At 49.4% G+C, this 22,572-nt stretch overlaps 1 protein-coding gene across 11 annotated transcripts in view; it reads left to right on the top strand.

The window, feature by feature from the left end:
• Positions 1 to 4,189: 4,189 nt before the first annotated feature.
• SGIP1 (SH3GL interacting endocytic adaptor 1) overlaps positions 4,190 to 22,572 on the top strand; it is a 67,530-nt gene continuing 49,147 nt past the window's right edge. For 6 of the 11 annotated variants that reach the window (XM_054073067.1, XM_054073062.1, XM_054073066.1 and 3 more), the window contains exons 1-2: positions 4,191 to 4,242; positions 11,556 to 11,600. In XM_054073067.1, the coding sequence (XP_053929042.1) occupies positions 4,206 to 4,242; positions 11,556 to 11,600 (82 nt within the window). In that variant the 5' untranslated portion in view covers positions 4,191 to 4,205. The other 5 variants (XM_054073064.1, XM_054073059.1, XM_054073061.1 and 2 more) reach the window with 5 other exon arrangements.

Raw genomic sequence — 22,572 nt, 5'->3', positions numbered from 1 at the left:
AGAAGGGGTGTGCAATGCTCAGCGGTTCTGGGTCCAGGAGGAGCTGGAGTGTGTTGAAGGGTCAGTGGTGCAGGATCCAGCCCACCTGGAAAGGCTCAGGACCTCCAGCCTCGTGGCCACAGGATAAGGAGGAGCACATGCTGTTCCCGCCTTGCTGCCAGCATTAGTGATGGATGTTACCGACAGCCCCTGCTTCAGCAGTGCCCGAGTGGCAGCCGTCCCCGAGGACATATTTTCCTGCTGAGGCTCTAGAGCTGAGGTTTCAGGGAAGATTTCCACCAGCTGTAAACCTGCCTGTGGATGAGCTACTGTTTGCTCTGCGCTGGGAGCAGAGCTGGCCCTTCCCAGCTGCCCAGGGTGCAGGGACAAGGGTCCTGCGGAGCCCCTGCCACTGCCAGGAAACTTCTGACCTGGAGGTCAGCATTGTTAATAGAAACCATGATGCAAACAAATAAAATAATAAACTGGCTCTGTAGCTTTTTCCCATGGTGCACAGGCGCTGTGCCTAGTCTCCTGGGTGTGCGGCCGATTTTCCATGTTCTTTTTTCCCCCTGGTCTGAAGGAGTTAGGGACGAGCACGTGCATTCCCACCCACCATCCGCAGCAGCGATGCACGCTGGCACCTGCAGGCTGGTGCCCTTCTCTGCCGCAGCCCCAGCCCTTCGAGGTGTTCTTCACTGGTGATAATTGTTGAAGAAATCTTAGGTTTATTTTAAGGCAGTGCTTCAAGAATGCAGATTCCTGCTGTGGGTAATGATAGGCAGCAGCAGCTTTGCACTAAGCCACCGGGGCTGGTGTCTGGGGCTGTTCTGTGTCCCTCGCCACAGGCCTGGCAGGAGACAGGGATGCTAGTCCCTGCACTAGGACCACCAGATACCTAACGCTGGGATGGCTGAAGCCACAGCAACTGCCTCCAGTTTGAGCACACAGTAAAAACACGGTTAGAAATGTGTTTTTACTGCAGGGGGTGCTCGGTGCCTGGAAGCTGAATGCTGCATTTTGGCCCTACCAAGGTTTGCTTACTTGTTCCCTGAGGGGTTCCCTCTGTCCCTGAGAGCACCGTGGTCCACAGCATTGTCCCCCTCTGTGTGCCAGCCAGCAGGATGGAGCATTTCACAGGTTATAATCCAGCCATATAGATTTGCAAAATGTTTGAAGCTGTTTGCTGGCTGTGGAGGTTTAAGTGCCACTGGTTTAAAGTTCACCTAGAAGTCCTACAGATGAAAAAAAAAAAGAAATGAAAACCCAAAGCACTGACAGTTTTGTAGTTAAAAACAGGAAGGAGCTGGGGGCTGGTGCAAAAAGCACAGATTTTATCGAGTCTGTGGTGCTGGAACGGAGCCTGAGGGCTCATGGCAGTGCGAGCTTCTGTGAGAAGGGGAGGTGGGTGTCCCAATCCAGCAGCAGGGATGCTGGCTGGGATTCCAGGACTGACCAGGAAGAACAGGGAAGGTTGTGGCCCAGCTGATGTGATTTAATATATGTTTAAGTGTTTTAGCTCTGCCAAATGTCCCATTTGGGGTGACATAAAGGGACCACCTCTGAGGGTTCTCCATCTCCAAGGGCTCCCCTTGCCCAAAGGCTCCCATCCCAGAGGGCATCTCCACCCCTGCCCTCACTGCATAAGTTTCTGGTCTGGGGGAGAATTTCTGCCATCCTGTTCAGATGCTGTCACCACTTCTGTCACTGCGGTGCTGCAGGCGGTTGGAGACAGCAAAGCTCTGTCTCACATGGGCTGTGGGATCCCTCTGTTTCAGGATCAGGATGTACTCTGCAGCTCCATCCTCCTTACCTGCTCGGAGGGGGCTCTCCTGGGACACCTGTTTGTGTTCTAGGGTTTCCCAGCCCATCACAGCTGGGAGCACTCGGATTCACATGCTGCAAGCTGGGTGCAGCTCTGTGCTGGCGATGTGGTTCCACACAAGGGGCCAAATGCTGCCTTTGCTCATGGCAGCTGGGCCAGCTGCAGTCTGGCACCGTTCTGGGAGGGCTGCAGGGGTGCTGGTTGAAGGGTTGGCCCACAGGGTACAGTGGGACCAGCCTGGGGACACCCTCATCCTCATGGCAAGCTGCTCGCTGCAGAGAGAAGGTTGCTGCAATTAAAAACATATGTATTGCAGAAGATATGTCCCTGCAGGAGGGCATTGTTGCTGGAAGTTGAGTCCTGCCCAGTGTCCCACATAGGGTCTCCAGCTCCCCTAGGTCCCCTCCCCCTGTTGCTGGTGTCTGAGTGACCTTCAAATGGGGCCAAACAGAGGATTTTGAAATAGTTCTGCTTCATTTCTTCCTTTGCCACCCTCCAGTCTTGCTGCCTGACATGTGCTCTGTGAGCAGCCCCGCTCCGGCTGAGCTTCATGCCACGCTTCGGGGTGCACCCCACTGTGTTTTGGGGTGCAGCGTGCTGCAGTTCACGGTGCAGCACGTGGCATTTTGGGGCTGGCTGACTGTCCTGAGGAGGGGGTCACCACCACGCTACGAACAGATTTCAGTCTGTGACAATGGTAGGGCCAGGGAGAGGTCTCCAGGGAGTGCGGGTCCCCACAGCGTGGAGCTCATCCTGCTGCCAGCGCCATCCTGCCTGTGCACAGCTGTACAGCTCCCATCCTGCTGGCACACAGCTGCCTGCACAGCTGTACTGCTCCCATCCTGCCTGTGCACAGCTGTACAGCTCCCATCCTGCTGGCACACAGCTGCCTGCACAGCTGTACTGCTCCCATCCTGCCTGAGCACAGCTGCATGGTTCCCATTCTGCTCGTGCCCAGCTCCCTGCACAGCTGTACAGCTCCCATCCTGCCTGTGCATGGCTGCCTGTGCACAGTTCCCTGCACAGCTCTGGTTCTGCCCATGCCCAGGTCCCTGAACAGCCCCATCCTGCCCATGCCCAGCTCCCGTCCTGCCCATGCTCAGCTCCCATCCTGCCCATGCCCAGCTCCCTGCACAGCCCCATCCTGCCCATGCCCAGCTCCCAGCACAGATCCCATGTTGCCTGTGCTCAGCTCCCTGCACAGCTCTCATCCTGCCCATGGCAACCTCCCAGCACAGCTCCCATCCTGCCCGTGCCCAGCTCCCTGCACAGCTCCCATCCTGCCCGTGCCCAGCTCCCAGCACAGCTGCACAGCTCCATCTGCCGAGGCCGCAGCCCACTGCAGAGCACAGCGCCGTGCCGTGGGCCACTGCAGCGCTGGGATGTGCACGGTGGGGATTTCTGCTGCAGGAGAAGCAGCTTGGACACACACAGCAGGGACACGCGCTGCAGGGATGCACACAGTCGGGGTCCAGCAGAGCTGGAGCTATGCAAGGCTGGAGATCCAGGTAGCTGGAGCGGTTCATGGCAGAGCCCCACACCGCTGGAGACATGGCCAGCTGCAGTCCTGTGCGGCCAGGGCTGTGAACAGCTGGAAGGTTGCACAGCTGGACTGTGTGCTACTGGAGGGGTGCATGGCTGGGGGGGCCTTGCACAGCTGGAACAGTTCACAGCTGTACCCCAGCACAACTGGATCCATGCACAGTTGCGTTCCTGCACAGTTGGAGGCAGTGGCTCGAGGCCTGCTTTGGGGTGCTTACCTTTGGGGATCTCTCTGCCTTTTCTGCCATGTTGCACACATGTTTCCCAGCATGAACCTCTGCCCTCTCCGTGCTCTGATGTGCTCCAGCATCTCTCCCTCTTGCCCTGTAGCAGATCATGGTTGCTCTGTAGCAGCTCATGATTTCACATTTTCTGTGCTGCTGTGCAAGTGCAGCTGGCTGGACCCGTACAGACCTGTTGGACCTATCACCCAGCCGTTGCCCGTCTTCTTTGTCTCCCGTCTTCTGTTCCTCCCATCTAACATGCACCACTTTCAGCTCCTACGCATTTTTGTAGGGTCTTACTTTTTTTTTTTTCAGAAAATATATAATTTTTTAAAATTTTTTTTTTGCAAGGGAAGGACAAACATTTCTCCCCAGGAAATGTGGGCCACACTGTTGGCAGCTGGAGGATGCAATGACATGAAGCACATTTATAGGTGCTCAACCAAACGTGACGTTGTCACCACATCAGAGGTGGGGAGTTACAAGGTTTGAGGTTACAGCAGCAAGAGGGGCAAGCATTTGACCTCCATTTGCTTCCAATCAGGCTGGCCATCATTTCTCCACAGAGCATGCTCCCACCCACAGATGTCTGGAAACACCCTTGAAGGTGAGGTGACACCCATAGAAGCACCCCGATGCCTGAGCAACGGCCCTCTCCACAGCAAAATCCAGGTAAATCCTTGCAGCATCTCTGAAGAGTGCTCTTAGGGCAGGGGGAACAGAGGTAGAAGGGTTTTGCAACAGACCAGTGGTAAGAATATTTTCAGCATTAAAATGTTATTTTTTTCCATAACCTCATTCTGAGCTGAGCTCTTTGGATTGCAACTTTTCTTCTCTCCCTGCCTCAAATAAAAATTATCCCAACATGGGCAACTATCAAAAAGCAGCAACGTGTCTGCGCGGTGCCCGGCTGCAGCGCTGGGGAGGGGAGCGGGATATCCTCAAGGGTAGCCCTGCCAGCCACACCTCCAATCAACCTGCACCCACCTGCACAGAAAGCGGGGTTCCAGCTGGCACCAGGTTTTCCTGGACCCATGGGAGTTGTGCTGGTTGCGCTCCTGTGTGAATGCAGCTCCCTGTTGCTCCCAGGGAACACAGGTTTGGTGCTACATAGTCAAGGTGGATGGTTTTTTCTTAACCTATTTAAAGTTAATAAGCCGGTGCACCTAGAGTGAAGAATGTTTGAAGTATTATTGGATTTGGACCAGTGCAAAAAAATTTTGGACCAGTGGAGCATCCGATCCCAGAACTGTAGGGTACCTGGGGCTGTGCTCATCCATGGCGAGAAGCTCTCCCAAGCCAGTGCTGGAGTGGAAACCAGGTGCCAGGCAGGGCATCTTTGGCTCAGTGTACTTTGTGTTGCTGCTGGTCGTAGTAAGCCGCCTTGGTTTTTGAACCTTCTTTCCCCTCGCTGACCGATACTCTAGTTAAGGTAACGCTTACGCTGTGTGCAAGAGGAGAACAGCCCAGGAGCTCAGAATCTGCTTTTATCTGTTCTCATGTGTAATGAGTGAACAGTGAACAAACACACAAAGTTTCTTTGAAATACTCACAGACAACATCGTTGCTACAAGGTTGATTTCACAGTTGAAAACTGACACCTGCTTCACGGTCTGCATGCCGTTGAGCCTCTCCTTCCAACTTTGAGGTGCAGCACTGCAAATGAAATGAATGTCTTTTCCAGGCAGAACTGGATGAAATGGCATCTGGGGGCTTGTTGTGCAGGGAGTACCTGATGGGGAGGGACATTGGCTGTGATGTGGAGCAGTGGGTTGTCCCCAGCCTGGCAAGGTGTGGGCAACCAGGGTGCAGTGCTGACCCCATCCTGGGCTTGGGTGCAGATTGGGAGGGCCATTTCCATCCTGGAAATACACTCAGGGCTGATGCTTCTGGTGATCAAATCCAGAATGGGCTTAATAATACGCAGCAGGACTGCTGGTGCAAAACCCCATGCCTGTGGGGCACACAAGGACTTTTTCAGCGCTCCTGAAAGCATTATTTCTAGCAAAAAACCCAACTAACCAATTAACAATATTGCCTCTGCCACCCCTTTTCTGAATGGTTGGGCTGTTTGTCCCTTTCAGGCCCAGAAATGGTGACAGCCTAGAGGTGTGAGTGGCTGCAGAGGCCCTGGGGATAAAGTTTTTGGCTCTCACAGGGGGATAATGGAGCTGGAGCATGCGGAGAACAGCCCTCAGCTGCACCCCATTCCCATCAGGATTGGTGCTGGGGTGCTGGGGCAGGTGATTAACCTGATTAGCCCCTGATTAGCAGGGTGTGGGTGTGGGCCAGGAGAAGCTCCTGGTGCAGGGGAGGTTGCTGAGAGGAAGCGGAGGAAGCAGCAGAGGAAGATGGGCTTTGATGTGGTGCGTGCAGTTGTCCCTCCTGGCTGGGTAGAGGTGGGTTTTGGGTACCGCTCCATCAGTGGTGCTGGTAAATGGGTGTTTCAGAATGTGGTGCTTCTTTGCAGTGTGATTTGCAGTGATAGGGAGCAGAAATCCCAGCCGTGCTGGCAGGAGCAGCTTGCAGGGTGTGTGTGGGGCTCCAATCGTGCCTTTATGCTCCAGGGCATAGCCTAATTACCTCTGCTTACATGATAGCTATTAAATAAGGCAGAGTTGGCTCTGACAGCGTTAAATCACCCCTTGAGTGTGCAGGTTGTGCCTCTGCTCTGCCAACACCTCTGTGCTGCAGGGGCACCCGGCTGTCGCTCAGCAGAAGGGCCCTACTCAGCAAAATATGAGGGTTTGCAAGCACCAAATGGGGCTGCTGGCTCTGGTGTGTGGGACTCTGCCTCCCTCGGCATCCCGCTCGTGCCTGGTGATAGAGGCAGTTGGTCCCGCAAAGCGCTGTGTTGGTTTCAAGGGAACCACTGCCCATTTCCAATCTTGTTGGGACTTGTGCTCTGGTTGTGATTGAGGGGGCTGCTCCTACCAAGGATGGTTTGAAGTCTTGCAGAATGCTGTTGCATTGATTCTCATCCTGGGCTGGGTGCTTTTGGGGGGTGCTTGGCATGGTGCAGAGCATTTTGCAGGGTGCTTCTTGGGGCCCACCCGTAGTCACACGTCCCCCAGGACTGTTTCCTTTGTTCCAGCAGGGGCAGGTGTGTGGTGAAGGCAAGAGGCAGGAGTGGGGCCAAGCATGCAGCGTGTATCTGTGCTGTATTGCTCTACAGTTGCTTCTGTGGTGAGCTTCTTCCATTCAGTCTTCCCTTAAATGCATTGTAAGCACATTTTCCCTAGTGCTGTTGGGAAAGCAGGCACCCCATCCGGCTCTCCTTCCTCTCCAAGCGCATGTCTCATGGATGAGGGTTTACTTCCAAGGACCCAGCTCATTCCTGCATCCCTTGTGTCTTTCCTTGGAGCAGCTCACTCAGATGGAAAGGGCTTGGCGGCACTTTGTGCATGGGAAAACCAGGGATGAATAGAGCAAAAAACTAATAGAGCAGAAGTTAACGGGCTTTTTTTTTTTTTGTGGAGCAAGGAGCAGCTGCATCCTGAAAGGGGCCCTGTGCCCAGTGATGTGCGGGGATGCAGGGTGGGCACCAATCCTCTCCTCCTTCCAGTCAGTGCAGCATGCGGTCCTCAGGGCTTCCCAGCCAGGATAGTGGCAATGAACTCCTTGTGATGGACAGGGAGGGCTGATATTCTGCCCAGTGGATGGCAGGGCTTGTTCCCAGTTCTGGAATCCTCAACATAAGAAGGATATGGAGCTGTTAGAAGAGGTCCAGTGGAGGCTATGATCAGAGGGCTGGAACATCTCTGCTAGGAGCACAGGCTGATTGTGTTGTTCAGCCTCAAGAAGAGAAGGCTTTGAGGATACTTTATAGAGGTCTTCCAGTGCCTGGGGGGGCTGCAGGAGAGCTGGGGAGGAACTTTTTATGGGGGCATGGGGTGATAGGACAGGGGAGAATGGCTTTGAGTTGAGGTGGGACAGATTTGGATTAGACATTTGGAGGGAATTTTTCACCATGAGAGTGGTGGGATGCTGGCATGAGTTGCCCGGGGAAGCTGTGGGTGCCCCATCCCTGGACATGTCCAGGGCCAGGTTGGATGGGACCCTCAGCAGCCCGATTTGGTGGGTTGTCCCTGCCCATGGCAGGGGGGTTGGGGCTGGATGATCTTTAAGGTCCCTTCCAACCCAATCTATTCTATGATTCTATGAGCTCCCATGTCAGGATTGTGGATGCACGTACAATGCTCTGGTCCTGCAAAACACAATTCAGGTTGAGCCTGGTAGCATCTTGGGGCACAGCCCTTTCTTGGTTCAGCTCCACCAGCAGCAGCATTTCCAAGAAGCTTGTGCAAGCCTGTTTGGTGCTTGTTACCTGGCTGATGGGCTGATCTGCTTTCTGTGCCCTCCTGGGCTCAGCAGAGACTGGGGCGAGATGACCCTTCTGGGGCCTTGCACATCCCAGCCTCCTTCCCTGGTAAGGAGAAGTCTTTTAAACTAGGAATCTTGCAAAAATGTCACATTATTAGGGCCCAAATGGCAGTCTGTGCAAGAGTTGGGGTTTGTCTTTAGCTATTCTGCAGCACAGAACAAATGTTCACAATGCAACTCCTGCATCCTTGGATTTATAACTTCCAGCAAACACACACCGACATACAGCACTTGGTACGGAAGAAACTAATGCTATAGAAGAACTGAGAAATGGTTGAACTTTGTTGGAAAGTCTGTTTTGCAGGTAATGGGGTAGAAATCCTGTATGGTGATTGGAGCTATCTGTAATGACGCTGACAGGGGTCTGACCTCGTCTGCTGCGGTTTCCACCTGGAACAGATAAAAGGATGAGTTTAATTTTAGTAGAGGTTTAATTATGGTTTAGCAAAAGGGTTGTGGGACCATATATGTGGAGATGTAAACAATCCATCGGCTGCCCGTTAATGCTGGGGGATTTGCCAGGGCCAGATCCCACATGGGGATGAGGCTGGAGGATTGGAGCTTTATTTAGCAAATCCGCATCTGCACTGCGCCCCACGCTCCTCGCCTGCCCTGGGGGCACCGTGTCCCCAGCCAGCTGGGGGACAAGCTGGGCTCCTCTGCTCCCGCCGCTCCTGTCACATGTACCGAAAGCATGACTCTGCTCGGATATGAGTAATGCACTCCAGTGACTCATTTTCTGCCCGTTTGTTTTTTTTTTTTAAGGCCATTGACTTCGTCTGTTGATATTTACTTGCGCATCCTTCAGGAGCTGCTTGAGATTTCCAGTGCTTTTGCTAAGAAATGTCCATGTGTCAGCTAGCATGGTTGGAAATCATTTGGAAATCCATAAATATCAATTTTACCTTGAAATGAGAGGGCCCTGCTGGCACGCCGCCCTCTCTGGGGAGGCGGATGGGCTCCAGCAACGATCCAGCTCTCCCTGTGCTTCTTGACTTTGGGATGATCCCATGCAGGGAGCAGGTTCATTATGTCCTTAGGGTGGGGTTGATTTTGCCCTCAGGAAGATCAGTTTCGGTCTTGCCGCGTGGGAGGAATTGTTTCATAAGGTAGAGATGTCCCACAGATCCGACCAAAGCTGGAGCTGCACTCTGGTGAGGAATAACACATGAGTTTCCCATCTAATGGTGGTGTGATGCAGAGGCTGCCGTAATGCAGCACTGAAATGGAGGAATTTGGTGTAGATAACTTATTTTCCCATTGCCCAGCCTGGGAGGGGGGCTGCAGGGGAAGTTACAGGTCTTCTCACTTGTTTAAGGAATATAAGCCATGAAGATAAGCGCTGCGAGTGCTGTTTGAGGTGGGTTGCTGGGTCTGCCCAGCCTGGAAGCAAGGTTGCTGGGGTGCGAGGTGCCTCTGGCAGCACCATGCCCTGCTGTGCAGCAGCTATATGAATTCCAAAAAATAAGTGTTATTTTGATGTGTCCAGGAGGGATTTGGACATGGTAGGTGCATGCCCTTCACTTGGGTGTCCTGCCACGTGTGCCAGCCTGGTTCCTTGGGACATTTTGGGCCTGGTCTGTAGGGGCAGCGGATGCCCTGGAATTACAAACAGATTTCCCAAAGGTGCTGGAACTGTTCTCTGCAACCCTTATGCCTGTGCCAGAAGTGCAGCAGCTGAAGCAGGTTGCAGGAGCTCCTTATGGGGATTATTTAACAGAAACCATCTGCTAAATAATCCCATCCCTCTGCCCCAGTGCAGGGTGGTGTTTCTTGCTGGCTGGGATAGAGGGAGTGATGCAGCCAGAGACGCTTTGGGGCCTGGGACGTGGGATGCTGGAGCTGATGACCTGGTGTTGAAGCTCATTTCCTTACTGGTGTAACCAAACCCTTAGAGGGATTGGCTTTTGGATTTTTTTAAATGGGAAAAATGGTGTAGGTGTTTCTCTCTCTGCTTGTGAGAAAAGTGAAGTCCTGAAAGGTACATGTGGCTGAGTGAGAGGGGTCCTAAAGGTGATGATGCAGGTTGGGAGGTAGAAGTTAAGTTTCCACCACAGATAGAAACTCATACTGAAAAGCTGCATTTGCGAGGGCTGATATGGGCTGGTTGTGCTGAAATGCTGCCATTGTGCCCAGCAGGGAGCAGAGGCAGGGGCAGGCAGCTCCTCGGCACATGCAGGCTTGTCCTGATGGTCATAATGCCTGTCTTTGGGTGCTTGGCTTCAGTGGTGACCTTAGGGACAGATCCGCGGGTGCCTCCAGGCTGAGGTTGTCCGTACTGTCCCTTGCAGTGGTGTGTGCTGTTTCAGATGAGCCAGAGATGCCACTCCTGTTCTTGCAGCTGTGTGAGGTCCCCTTCACTGTAAGGTAATTTAAAGCATCTTTCTTGCTAGCAAAAAAATAATACAACCAAACTTCAGGAGTTGGTTAAGACTTCAGCATGCCAGAGCAGTCTTACTGGAGTGATCCTGGTCGTGTCCCATCTAACTCCTACATTGGCATTGCCTGTCACCTCCAGCCAAACTCCCTCCCTGCCCTTGTAGCAGCCCTCAGAAACAGTTTTCCAGCTGGTGAGTGTGGCACACCCCACTGAGGGTTTGGCTGGGGCTAGGTGAGGTCCCGTACCAGGGGACTGGATGCTGGCAGGAAGAAATGGGGGGATGTGGCAGTTTGCTGGGACAGGCTGGCAGCATCTGGCATGGGTGGCATCTGATAGGTGGCAGGGACAGCCAACCTGCTGCTGCTGGCCAGAGTGATGGGAGATGCGGGGGGGTCCCTGGGTGGGCGGTATCCTCCCCTCTCCTTCCCCAGTATCTTTTGTTCCCTACTCTGGAGATGCTTCAGCTGCTTTTCATGAGAAATTAATTTCCAGGTGCTCTTGGAAGGCGGCTGGGGAGATATTTCTCCTGCATCATCCTTTCAGGGCTAATTGCTGGCGATGTGACGTCAGCCCGATGGATTTCTCTCTTGAATGGCTGCTGGAGAGGCGAGGAGGGCCTGAGCTCACAGTCCTTCTGCTTGCCAAGCGTGCTGAAGCTCGCAGCCGGTGCTATCGGAGCGAGCTCCGCTGTCTTATCCACACTGGATTTATTTTCCCCCTCCCTTTCCCAGCCGTTCTCTCCGCATGCTCCTAATCTGACAGCGCCTGGTAATTAATCTGGCTCCCCCAGCCGCTGCAATAGGATTAGAGGGAGGGGAAGTGCGTCACGAGGTATGAAGAGGGGTGATGCTTTTGGTGAAAGTGGAGGGGGGAAAAATGGGAAATAGGTTGGTGTGTTCCCGGGGGGGGGGGCGGTTGTGTCGGGAGCGAGCGCGCATGTGAGGAGGTGCGGGGCGGGAGGGACGCGCTGTGCTGCTGGCAGAGCCGAGCCTGGCTCGTCCTCCCTTTTTCTCAGCATCCTCCGGTGGTCCTGGAGGTGATACAGGCACAGCAGCATCTATGGCCTGCCTTTAGCCTCAGCACTGTTCTTGTTTGGTTGTTTGGTTTTTTTTATCTCCTTGTTCTTCTGGCAGCTAAGCGAGCCGGGGATTGGAGGCGTTTGATTTGAGGGCTTACGTTAAGCATCTGGTAACTGGGATTGTATTCTCCTGTATTTTTTCAGGCTTCTTGGAAATTGAGGAATGCAATTCTGCCACCATGATGGAAGGTAGGTGATGATCTGAGCATGTCTTTCAGGATCACTAGAGTTTTAAGTGCGATGCTGGAGGAAGGAGGATGCACTTGAACCCCTGTGTGTAAATCCTTCTCCTTTTTGAAAAAAATATAATATTATAATAATAATAATATCCTCCCCTCTCCCTAATCCCAGTCAAACTGAAGCACCCTGCCCGCTGCTGGCAAGCTGGTGTATGGTGATAGAATACCAAGCCCATCAGATTATTTGCAGTTCCATCCCCAGCCCTGTGTAGGCAGGTCTGGGTACGCAAATGCCTGGTTCTCCGGCAGAGCTGCTGGTTCCTCCAGCTGGCGAGGCAGAGATCTGGACAGGGAGAGGGAGCCTGGGCCTGGATGGGCTGGTTGGCATTCAGGTCCTTTAAGCATTATTTTATCCTCTGCTTGGAAACCTGCTTTTTCACCCTGATGTGATGCACAGAGGATGAATTTAAATGTTATCTGCGTGCTCAGACTGGGGCTGTGAAGCCGATCAATGATAGATGGGATTCTGAGGTTTTATAGTGCAGCTGTGTGGATGAGCCATGTTTTCAGTGGGAAACAAGGATATTTGAAGTTAATTTTTGCCATGTCGTGTAACTGGTTTGAAGATGCAGGGTCTGAGGAGGAGGAGGGGAGAAGATGTCGGGTTGAGGTTTACTGGAATAAAAAAGGAAACAAGAAGGAAATATGGGCTCCAGGCACAAGATACTTCAGTCAGCATCGTGAGACTGTGCGTCTGAGCATGTGTGGGAAAAGCCCCTGGGTATTTCTTAAAGAAATTTTAACCAATGTCGTTTGTCTCGGCTACATGTAAAGCTTTTTTTTTTTTCCAATACCTTCTGGAGTCATATGCAGGGAAAGGAAGACTTCTTAATTTTTATTTCTTTTTAACAGAATAGATACTTCAGGGCCAACAAGATCAAAATATTCCTTATTTTTTTAGTGATGCTTTGGCTGAGGCAAAAGGGCCCACCTGGGAGAGGGCTGTGCAGAGCTGCATCCAGCACTAGGCTTGTGGCGCTGCCAGCATGCTAACCAGGCAGCTGCCCGGCCTTCCCTGAGATGACAGGCAGAAATTGGGCTGCCTCTTGGTGTGTTTCTGCAAATCGTGGTCTTTTACCCTGGTCAAATTAACCTAGAAAAGCACTGGGCTCCGTGCAACTGAGATGTCTTGTATTGTCTTAAAATACTTGCCTAACCTTGGAAATTCAGGTGCTGTAATGGCTATGCAAGAACACATAGGAATTCCTTTTCACTATTCTTTTGATGCCTTGGTGTTGAGGGAATGAGTGCTGATGTCCTTTGAGATGAGGAAATGCCCTCACTATGTTCTCTAATATTGAAGATAAAGTCACAAGCCAAAGAGATTTAATTTTAGACCATGAGATCAAGCTCACCCTATCATGCTCACATACGTGACACACTGGGAACCAGGCACACGGCCTGTGCGAGCACAGGTAATTTTAGAGAAGATGTCGTTAACAACATGGTTTCTCTCCAAAGTGCTTACATCTGCGGAGCAATCAATGTAGATAAATCAGTTGGCCTGCTATAATTCTTGGTTTGGGTTATTTGACTAGTTTTAAGGCTGGTTGAGTGGAAGGCAGTTGTTTTATTGGCTTATTGGTTTTAGGGTTTTTTTGTTTGTTTGTTTTCATTGAGGATTTTTCCCTTTCTTGTGAAATGCCTGTGGTGTACTGTGGTGTGGGAGCCTTGGCTGCCTTGGCCAAGGCAGGTGGGTGGCTGGCAGGGAAGGTCAACCAGGGCTGCGGCTGCTGGCTCCTCGCTCCTCAGGCTCTGGTAGAGGCAGAATCGCCTTTTATGAACCAGTCTTTCATTCAGAAAATAATAATTAAAGAAAATACTAGCCGTAAAAAGTTTCCTCGTTATCTGTGACTTATTAAACTGCTTACCATGTTGTTCCCCAACGAGCTAATGTGTAGGGGAACCTAGAATGGAAGCGAGAAAGTGAGAAGAAATAATTGCTGCTTTTGGTGAAATTTTTAAACAGTTGGAAACTGGCTCTATTTTTCGAAGAGCGAAAATTTTGTGACCAGTATCCTACTCAAACACTGGCACCTTGTAAAGATACCTTATTTGTGGGAGATATCCCTGCCCATGGAAGAGGGGTTTGGAACTAGATGATCTTTAAGGTCCCTTCCAACCAGAACTATTCTGTGATTTTAGTATAAGAGTGCTTTCAAATGCACTTAGCTTTATTTGCTCTGAAACTTTTAAACCTTCCCAAAATACCTGTAGTTCCCTGCAGTAAATGTAGTAAATGATTTTTATTACTATAATAATTATTTAAATCGCTTGGAGTATGTCTCGCCAAAATGTTGGACACTGTGCTGAGGGTGGAGCTTGGGGAGGAGTTGGGCTGTGCCCGCGTGGTGCAAGCCAGTGCTCATGGGCAGCCCCAGCATTCTCGGGGTGCAGAGCACGGGGCCAACCAACATCATCCACAGCCCGTGGGATGGACCTGGCTCAGTCGGTGTTTTTGGACCCTCTTCTTTGGAAACAAGAGAATTTGTCTTCTTGGGAATGATGGAGGATGTGCAATTGTACTAGTTTGTTCCAATATGGAATATTTTCTCTTTCTTCTGGTAGATGGGAAGGAAAAGTGCATATTTTTCACTGCATGTTTAAAAAAATCACAATAATATCTAAAAAAAAAAAAAACTATGTGTGTATACTGTTTCAAGAAAACAGCCCTTCTGTGGAGAAGAATGCATGCTGGGCAGTGTCTCAACCACCAGAAGTGGAAGGTCCTCCACCTCCATAGCGTGGTGGGGTGCAGCGTGCACAAGTGTTGGCACCACTCAGCAGGCTCAGCGTGTTGGAGATGGGTTTGCTGTGCTTGGCCTTGCTCACGCAGGTGGGAAGTAGGTGTTGGGAGTGGGGACTGAAGTCCCCCTGCTTTGAATGTACAAACATAACCTGCAGCAAAACTGCGTTGCATGTCAGCACTACAGCTGGGACCGAAACTGCTGCAGGAAAGGTCCCACTGGGTGCTGGAAAGGTCTTTGCATGTGTGGCCATAGACGTGAGAGTTCTTTGGATCTTTCCTTTGATTGCTGAATAACTCCCCAATGCTCAGAAATGCACTAGGCATGTGGTTAAGGCAAACATCTATACACAACAAGTTCAGCCTCTTTTTTTTTAATCTGTCTGTTGCATTTCCATTTTACTGAAGGTATTTTATGCATCTTAATTAGATTTTGAAATCACTGCTGCAACATATCCCTCAAGCCAGAAACCCTGCGATGTTCAGAAAGATTAGATGACCACGTGTCTGATGAGAGCAGCCATGGTCATGTTGGAGAAGGTCATTTCTTCCTCTGCAGGGGACGGTACCTGCATTTTTTCAGAAGCCAAAGCAAGCGTTTGTTGGGGAGAAGCTTTCCCAGAGTGGAAATTTCTCTGTAACTCACTTCTTCATGCTTTTCTGCACCTGTTTCTGTAGACGTTGGTGACTGAGAACTTCCATGGGTGGCTGTTTGCATCCAAAATGGCAAAAACTTTCTTGTATCATCTTTTAGCAAAGGTTGTCTCCAGGCCTTATGTTTTCATCATGCTGAGTAGGTTGTACTGGGACCAGAGACATCTACTGGCACATAAAAAAAGCCTTTTTCTTCATTAGGCAAGAAAATCTGCTTTATTATATTTTTTAAGTGGTCTTGTTTCAGTAAATGGTGTATTTAAATGTGTTTAGTGTTGGCTGTGTGGCTCGGCAAGGAAATGAGCTGGCAGAAACATTTGGTTTTTATTTGAGAAAGCCAATAGCAGGTTTGAGGCAATAAAAATAAATACAGGCAAGGATGGCAAAAGCATCCCAGAAAATACGCGAGAACCAAATTAAATTAGGACCTGCATTTTCTGATATGTTGTTTGAGCAGTAACGCATGACTGAGCTTGGGCTTGCAAAGAGGCTCAAGGCTTTTGGCTCGCAGGAGCATTTCCAGCCGTGTCCTCCAAGATGCAAGGGGGATTTTTTCAGACCTGCTGGAACCTGCTGCCGAATTGACAGGTCTGACACTGGTGGGGAAACCGTTTTTTCATGAATGCAAGACAAGATTGTCTGACCCTTCTGCCAAGCTCTACACAGCATGGGGCAATGCTATGCCTGAGCCAGCAGCTGGACTCCCATTGCAGCCTAGGATGGGCGCAGGGGTGGGGATGTTTCACCATTTCTCAATTCAATGACATGCATAATGCCTTTTGGGGAAGTGTTTTGAGGGCTGATCCTGTCTGTAGATGTCTGCACAAGAAGACTGAGGTTTTGAGCAGCTAAGGATGAGGCATGTGAAAATGGGGGCATGGGAAGCAAAGTGTTGGCAACAGAAATGCCAAGGAGCTCTTTAGCTTTTGGTTTAGTGGGTTCAGAAACAGGGATGTGGTTAGTGTGCCAAGCCTGGAGCTGCTCAAGGAACAGTGGCGTGCTCCCACATTGCATCATGGTGCTTCCAGTGACATCTCATGCAATCCAGGTTAGAGCTGGGCTGACAAAACTGGACCTGACGAGAATCCCTATCAATTTTGAGTGAATTTGTTCAGCTAAACAAGTCGCAGTAGCAACCTCTATTCTCTGGGGGTGAAAAGAACACCCAATTTTTTTCAGGCATTGAGATGCTGAACTGGTGGATTTTTCCAGCTCTAGGCCACTGGCAGCATGTTGCTCCATGCCAAAGGAGGGGAGGGACAAATGGCTCTAGCTCAAAACCAACAACCACCAAGCAAAAGGCCCCACCCAAACTCTGGGAATTTGGGAAATTCTTCAGATTGGGGGTGGCAGTCCCTGCCAGTTAAAACCCATAGGGTGCCAACACAGTGGCTGAAGCGATGGCTTTAAGGATTTAAACCAAAATAAGAGTGAGGCAGCAAAACCTGCCATTTGCCTCAAGCCTAAGCTGATCAATGGGATGTAGTGGCTGAAGCAAAACCCGAACAGGGTTTTTTGGGATAGAAAGGATTGAAAATATGACAAAACTCACCAACTATGTGATGTAAGTCTGCAAAATGCCTCCTTGGAGTGAGCCCCAGTGTAAAGTGTGCCCTCGGGCATCTTGAACAGGTGCCCAAATACAACAATTTGGGCTTCTCTGCCAAGGCAGAAACTTTCTGCATGATTCATTGGCCTTATTCAAGACCTTTTAGAAAAAAAATAACAGATTAAATCAGGTGTCTATTCTTCTGGAACCTCCTTCACAGGGTCTTAAGTAGGTAAAGGTGGAATAACGTGTTTGTGTGTGGAAATACCCATCCCTAAATGCCAGTGTTGAGGCTGTGAATCTGTAGGTCATATGAAATGTGATTTACCCAGCACTTGTGCATGGAATCCCGACATATTGCTGGGATCTGAGAGGGGGGAATGTGGAGGCAGAAGTTGGAAAGAAGGGGAAGGCAGAGTGCCTCCCCAAATAGTAACTTTTAAACTAATTGGATGCCCGAGACTTGGTCTAGTTAGTTAGACTTTCAAAGCCACTAAAGATCCATCTGCCTTTGTAAAGGCAACAGGAGTGCAATGCTGGCTGCTTCCCCACTTGGGCTGTGAGCTAAGCTGATGTGTGGCAGCGTTCCCACTCTCTGTGCTGGTCCAGTGTAGCCATTTTTTGTTTGTTTTATTTCAAGAAGGCAGTATATTTGAATTTTTACAGGATCAGTAGGGAAAAGGCAATTACTTGCCTGACTTGCAGTTTATTTGTTGGTGGAGTAGGTCGTTCATGTACAATCAGTAACACAAAATGTAGTCCTCCTTGCCTTGCCAGCTATTGAATAGCTTTGGCTCTTTGTTTTTAATAGAAGTTCAGTCGCAAGTTGATGTTTCTGGGGGGTTTTGAGTAGTTTTTGCTTTATCTATGTGAATGAAAGATGATTAGGGCGTGCAGTGGTTACAGCTACTGGGTTTTCTGCACTCACAGTCTCACTGACAGATTTATTTTAATCTTCAGTTTAGTTTGAAATGTGTTTTAATTTCATAGATGCTCATCGGGTCCCCAGGCAGCTGCTGGTGCCAGCACAGCCACCTGGGGTGTGCGTGTTTTCCTAGGAGCTGGAGGCATGGGAGTTCACGACTGCCTTTCCGAAACAGGCATGGAGCTCGTTCCCTGTCCTGCAAATCTCCATCTCCTCCTCTGCACCACACCGCAGAGGTAGGAAGGGGAAATTCCGTACCATGTCCTTATTTACACTGTATTAGTGCTGACAGTGATAACATTGTTTGACTGTTATCATGTTACCAATGAGGTTCCAGGACTGGGAAATCATACTTGTCAGCTCGTATTATGTGGGAGCTCTTCCTTATGCATCTCTGCCTTGGAAAAGCACCCCTGACTTTGGCACGTCTTTCTTTGCATTTAAATTACAACTGGGTTTGTTGTGATGTTTGGATTTTTGTGATGTTGGTTTTTTGATTTTTGTTTTTTGTTTGGATTTTTTTTTTTAAGGAGTGTTATTGAGAGAAAAAAATCATCTCTTGAAATCCTCCACCTACATGCTGCAGGGAATTTGAAACATCAACGGGAGATTAATGTCATCATGCGTGGGATGTGTGGAATAATCTTGCGGGGAGGTTTAGGATAGGTTAAACCAAGGAATGAGGAAGGAGCTGGGATGCTGTGGGCAGGTTTTCAAGCCTGACCTCCATCACCCAGCTGGAGTTGTTGGTTCAGGTTCCTGGGGGATTTCATACAGCCCCACAACTACTTTGGTTTTCTCAAGTCAAATCTATAGAAAGCCCTGAACGCAGGGAGGACCTAGATGTGTTAAGGTGAGTCCAGAGGAGGCCATGAAGTTGATCAGAGTGCTGGAGCGCCTCCCATACAAGGACAGGCTGAGAGAGTTGAGCTTGATTAGCCTGAAGAAGAGAAGCTCTAGGGAGACCTTAAAGCAGCTTCCCGTACTTAAAGGGGACCTACAGGAAAGCTGGAGAGAGGCTCTTCATCAGGGAGTGCAGTGATAGGATGAGGGGTAACAGTTTTAAGCTGAAAGATGGGAGATTTAGATTAGATTTTCCTATGAGGGTGGTGAGGCACTGGAAGAGGTTGTCCAGGGAAGCTGTGGATGCCCTTTCCCTGGAGGTGTTCAAGGCCAGCTTGTATGAAGCTTTGAGCGACCTGATCTAGTGGAAGGTGTCCCCGCCCATGAGACAGCTTTAAGATCCCTTCCAACCCAAACCATTCTATAATCCTATGATTAAAGATGCACCTTGTTATCAGAGCTAGTTAATAATAAATGAGTATCAGGATTTTAAGTGCATGCATGCATGTCTGTGGGTATTTGGTTGTTTTGTGCTTCCCTTAAAATACCACCCAGCATTGCTTCTATCACCCAGCGGGTGCAGGTGAGGTGAGCACTCATTCTCCTCTCCTGATAGACAGCATCAGCTTCAACAACCTCTCGTCTAAGTTAGCCTGGATGATTTTTTTTTTCGATGGCTTAACCAAAAGGTTTTGTATCAGCTGGAGATAAACTTGGGTATTATGAGACAGTACCACAGATATACAGCAAAATCTTCCCTAAAGATCTGAACTCCCTCCCACCAACCACGGCCCATGGAAGTGGCCAGTGGACTGATGCAAACCCAGCCCTGGTGCCTCTTGAGGGGCTACTTTTTGATTCACTGTTGCCTGCAGCAACATGATTAAAAATAATCTCCCATTATTTTGCTCTCAGCAAGGAAATTAATAAATGCAATGCTGCTGAAAATGGTCCTGTAGCAACCTTGTTACTGGTGGGGTTTGCTTGGAGGTGGTGACATTGGTAAATATACCTGATAATGGGCTCATCTGGGGGACTTTTTGGTCCCTCTTCGTGTGCTCTTCCAAATCTCAAAGGAGAACTTCACCTTTAATAAGGTTTATTGGAGTTTTGCAGGGGTTTGGCCTGGTTTTGGTGTTAGGGCAGAAGATGTAGAAGCTGTCTGTATAAATTGTTAACAATAAGGTTATTTATGCTGTATAAATTTATTAATAATAAGGTCAAATATACTTCTTGTTTACCTGTATCTTTCACCTAGAGACCTCGAGCTCCTTCACACCATGTGCTCCTCTGCAGGGAGACAGATGGTAGAAGAAGCTCCGTCGGTTTCATTAAATGCTGCCTGGAAATGAAGCCTTTTTTCGTGTCAGGTCTCCTGTTCGTATTTTTAGTTACACTATTGCCACGGTTAATCACTGCTTTCCAATCAAGGTATCTGTTTGACAGCAGACTGTGGGAGGAACAGGACGGTTAGAGGAACTGGAAAGAAGTGTCTCATCACACTTTATTTTGGGTGTAAATCTTCATCATATGCAAATGCGAATATTGCAGATTTTTTTTTTAGGATGACCAAATTAAGAACAAGTGATAGTTTTCCCTGGCAGCTCGCCTAGAGCTGTACCTTGTCCCCAGGGAAGCAGTTCCTGTGTCATACAGATGATGAACCCAACCTCCCAGCCCAGGTGTCCTCTTCACCTGGGAAAATGGGAATGAGACTTCATGGAGGGTTACAGAGGTGTTGGCTGCAGTGGGGTGGCCTTGATTGATAAGTCATGGGGTGGATGGAAGGCTGTTTCTTAGTGTCATGCATACAAAAGGAGTTTGGGTTTTAATAAGTCCTTACGTTCTGCATGAACAATATCACAGCAAAATTGGTGTGTTTTTCATAGAAAAACATCAAAATAGTTGTTGGGAGTCTGCAGTGTGTGTGAAGGCAATGAGTTTTAAGGAGATGCCTTTTAAATCAGAGCTGTGAGATGGGTTCTGCTGCTGGCTGTGGCTCCAGCCAAGGAGCAGGTGAAACAGCAAAGCCTTTCAAAGAAAACAAGAGGTTTGCAGTGGGATGATTATATTTCTATTTGGTGGTGATGCTGAAATACCATCATGGGGGATACAATGTTCATGGGTTTTCCCTGGATGCATTGTGTGCCGGTGGCTGCCCCGCCAACGAGCCCAACGCCGTCCTGCGGATGCTTGGTGCTAGGGGAGGGACGAGGGACTCGCCATCCTCTCCCATTCCTAGTAAACCAAAAACCCCAAACACTTCTAAAAATAGAAGTCTGAGTGTCATTTGGGAGGGAGAGCCTGTTCTGGACAGCTTCTTAAATAGCACAGCAACCTTTAGAAATGCATCTGGCAATTTTTGTGTGTGTGCCAGCCATGAATGAAAGCCACAACTGTATCCACATTTAATTTACTGACAATACTAGCGGAGACATTTGACGCAACCACGTCCCTCGGTTGCGGCACACTTAGTCTCTGAGAGTTGATATTAAAAATCTAATCTCTGCAGAGAGCAGGCAGAGAGCAATTCCTGCAGCTATTTTACTGAGTTTGGCCAATAACTTGTGAGCAACAATTTGCATCCTTCTGATGTTAAATAGTCCATAATGCTCAGCTCCACTGCAGAAGAGAAATGAATTTGATGTCCTGTGTGTTGTGGTGCATCCTGCTGATGCTGCCCTTTATTTTAAGGACAGTCTCTGGCTGCTGGCCTGCTCACCAAGCTTTGCTTTAGGGCTGGAGTGTGCTGTGAGCTGGGCAGCCCCACCGCATGAGAGGAGGGCTGGGTGCCTGTCTGCTGAGCACCTCTGCAATGAAATGGGAGTTTTTGGGCTCCTGTGTGCACCCAGCTGCAGTGATGTTGAATTTTGCCCCGTGTCTTGCTGTGTGGAGAGCCCAGACCAATATTTATATGGAATATAAATTATATGGAATATAAATAAATATATTTCACATAAATATTTATATATTTCCATGGCTGGAGGTGTATTCCCACACACTGTAGTTTAAGGCTGGAGTCTTGTTCCTATGCTGTAGACACAGGTTATTTGAACTGAACCATGCTTGCAAAGCAAAAGGGCCAGTCTAATGCCCAGACGCCGGTTTTATCTCCAGGTATATTTAAAGAAGCCAGTGTGCACTTGCTCACAGTAATTAGTACATGCCAAGCAGGGATTTCATCTTAAGGGCTGTGTCATTTCTCAGCCCTTTGAACTCCCAATTCTGACTGCCGCAATGAAAATTTGGGCAGTTTGCAAAGGGAAAAAGATGCAGAGCAAAGAGAAGGGGAGTAACATGAAGGTTGTGGGAATCCAAACTCTTCTGGATACACAGGGATGGATGCTTGCTGCTAAGGGGCAGGAGCAGAGCCTGGTGCTGGGGCTGCTGCTCCGGGGCAGGCAGGACGCATGTGCGTGTGCCAGCAGCCACAAACCCAGAGGTGACCCCTTGGCCACAGGACTTTCTCTAATTTCTTCTTCATGTCTAGTAGCTGGAATAAGACGTATATTTATAAAAGTATTGAATGTTAATGCTAAAACTCCTTAGGCAGAGTTCACTGCAACCTGTCCAGAGACTTAATTAGCCTCATGACTGAAAATGTTTCTGAATCAGCCATAGGATCTTGTATTACTTCTGTCCATTAGAGTGGAGATCCCTTCATTCCCACATTTCTATTCACAAGGCAGGTTCTTGAACCCCAACGCAGCCACTCCCAATACAGTTTTGTTGCAGTGCTGAATAGACAAAGCTCCTGCAGGTGCCCATCTACTGTTCCTCCAGCCTTTTGGCTGCCCTGATCACTCTCCTATCAGCAGAGTGTCAGCTCTAGGGTTGCTCCAGAAACAGTTGGGCACAGAAGCTGAGCAGGACCAGTTCCAGGTGCGATGCCACCTCTCTGCTCCTCCTTGACATGTTCCTGCTTGATGTAGGGCTTGGTTTGGTAGAAAACTTTTGATCTCCTCAGTGGTGACTGTGAACGTCATCGCTGGACCTTCCAGTGAAAGGTGATGTGTACTACCTCTCAAAATAGCATTATTTACAGGCTGAACAGGCTTGAGCGAGGAGCAACTACTCTTGCTGCAGGAGAAAGTGATCCCAAGACAGTAACTTGGGGTGTTTTATTTCACTTGGACTTATTTGTGATCTTGTTTTAGACTCTCAAACATTGTTAGACCTTCATGTCTTCCGATTGAAATTTCCAA

Source organism: Cuculus canorus, chromosome 8 (genome assembly GCF_017976375.1).
Source record: "Cuculus canorus isolate bCucCan1 chromosome 8, bCucCan1.pri, whole genome shotgun sequence".
NCBI classification, from domain to species: Eukaryota; Metazoa; Chordata; class Aves; order Cuculiformes; family Cuculidae; genus Cuculus; species Cuculus canorus.
The sequence above is the reverse complement of the archived record's forward strand: the minus strand, read 5'-3'. Positions and strand labels throughout refer to the sequence as shown.